This window comes from Plasmopara halstedii (assembly GCF_900000015.1).
Source record: "Plasmopara halstedii genome assembly, contig: Scaffold_991, whole genome shotgun sequence".
Taxonomy (NCBI): domain Eukaryota; phylum Oomycota; class Peronosporomycetes; order Peronosporales; family Peronosporaceae; genus Plasmopara; species Plasmopara halstedii.
Window position 1 is genome coordinate 1 of NW_020187907.1, and position 2,285 is coordinate 2,285.

Consider the following 2,285-nt stretch of genomic DNA (forward strand, 5'->3'; position numbering starts at 1 on the left):
CAAGGTTTGGTGTATGGATCGTGTCAGCTTTCATACCATTACGCGCAGTGGATCAACAGCATTATACAGATTATTCAAAAGAGTGGGCCAAACCGTTGTGTCCGGTTCAAGTGAAAGTTTTGCGACGGAACGTGATTTGCGTCGAATGCTTCGGAATCCACAGCATCTGCAGTCGGATATACATAGTGCAAATGATAACAATGAGATTCCCGGAAACGCTGCTGTGCTGCTGCCATCAGCACAAGCTTACGATCGTGCAATTCGAGTCGCGCTGTCGCTGTTACTAAATGATCCGTCTGGACTTGTAAACTTCTCCCAATTTGCACATTTTCATATTGCACTAGGCGCGTCAAATCTTGATCACTTTCTTCCAGAAGCTGCGTTTCGCGTGCTGAAGTCGGTGACAAGCTTTAACGACGAGACTAAGTCGCATGTACCAGTATCGTCTGATCTACCTGTCGAACAGGATTATAATGATCAAGCTGCTGTAAGACTGAATGATTTACCGCGTGCAATTCGTCAGTACGTGTCTACGAGTGAGGCCGTAGGCTCTACTTTTAAAACCCTAGAGACATCAATCTCCATGACACCTGAACGCTTGGCGTTTTACGAACGCATGTTTGACTTACCTAAGCACCAGTTTGGAGACCAGTACGTGACGCATGACGATTTGGTACGAGGAATTGCTGCATTTGAAGTGGAGGATGCGTCATCAGAAAATGGTCAAGAAGATCGAGTAGACGTTAGTGTAGCTGCTCTCAAATTCGATATCAATGTTTTGCGCACCGTTTGGCATGCCGCTGAAATGCAAGCTAATGACAAGGATCAGATAGCAAGAGTGATTGACCAGAATCGATCCACATTCATCTCAAACGTCAAGTCTGGGTGGCTTTCTTCTTTACATCAAAATCCTACGGGTGATGACTGGGAATACTTGCAGCCGGAGCTGGAGCGCAGCCGAAGTAATGTGGATTATCAGAATAACGCAGAAATTTTAGGGCAACAAATGACTGCGCAGCTCACTTCGTTTGCCGCTGCCATCGCTGCTGGAGTAGTAGTGCGAACTATATGTGCTCCACTAGAGCGATTACGGATATTAATGCAGCTGACAACTCCAAAGCTGACGTCAACCTCAGCGACTGTAAAGCTTCCTTCAGCCACGCCGCCATACACGTCCGTCACGAAAGGAATCGTTAATATGATGACACTCAGTGGACCGCGTAGCTTGTTCAGCGGTAATGTTGCTCACTGTCTTTGGGTTGTGCCTTGTGTCCCCATCAAATTCGCTCTAGGGCACGTCTACCACGAGCACCTGATGCGCTCGGCTTTTCAATCTTCGTCATTGTTTGGTGACAAGTCTCGTGTTTCAGCAAGCTTGACCACTTTCGTTATGGGAGGATTCGCTGGTCTGACACTCAACTGCTTGCTGTACCCGCTCGACGTCATACGCGGACGGCTGACGGCTCAAGAGTATTACAATGCAAATCGTCCTTACACTGGTATTCTGCACTGCGCTCGCTCTATTCGTGATCATGAGGGACTGCGCGGATTTTATCGAGGATTCGGACCTGCGAGTCTTGGTGTCTTCACATACATTGGTTGCAATTATGCTCTGTACGAGTCTTTGCGGCCAGTATTTGTACACTACGACGTTGAAGACACAAGCATTCAACTTGGTCACCCTAGTGTACCGGGCCAAATTTTGTGTGCCACAACAGCTTCGCTTGTGTCGCAGTGCATATCGTATCCCTTTGATGTCATTCGACGGCGCATTCAATTGCAGGGCACAAAGTGGCATCCAGAACTTGCGTTTTCATCGTATAAAGGTGCTTGGCATTGTGTACGAGCGTCGGTGGTCGATGAAGGTGGTGCTTTGCGAGGAATGCGCTCACTGTACCGTGGGTTTGTTATCAATGTTGTCAAGGCATTACCATCTACTGTGATTTCGTTCCTCAGCTACGAAAAACTGCGCACAGTGGACAGCAATTGCAAATAACATCATGCGTTAGTATATTGTTAAAAACAATATAGAAAGCGCCCAATTTGAAGCAACGGTCGTGAGGATCGAAGTACATTTGAAAACTTATCGTTGCTAGCCTTAGCTTATGCATTACCGTCTATCGGGTATGACTCACCAAATTTACAATATTTTAGAGAACAAACGGTTGTGTAAAAATCTTTGCGACGCATTTGTAAGTTACAATGATACTAGTGTTATACAGCGAAATACTCAAATCAAACAACACACTACAGCTTCTTCATCTAACGATAATATGGCAAAAAAA

At 46.0% G+C, this 2,285-nt stretch overlaps 1 protein-coding gene across 1 annotated transcript; it reads left to right on the top strand.

Annotated features, from left to right (window-relative positions):
• Positions 1-145: 145 nt before the first annotated feature.
• PHALS_14501 (mitochondrial carrier family) lies at positions 146-1,996 on the top strand (the record flags this gene model as incomplete). The annotated part of the gene is made up of 1 exon (XM_024730320.1): positions 146-1,996. The coding sequence occupies one exon, from the start codon at positions 146-148 to the stop codon at positions 1,994-1,996; it is 1,851 nt and encodes a 616-aa protein (XP_024580609.1).
• Between the last annotated feature and the right edge of the window lie 289 nt (positions 1,997-2,285).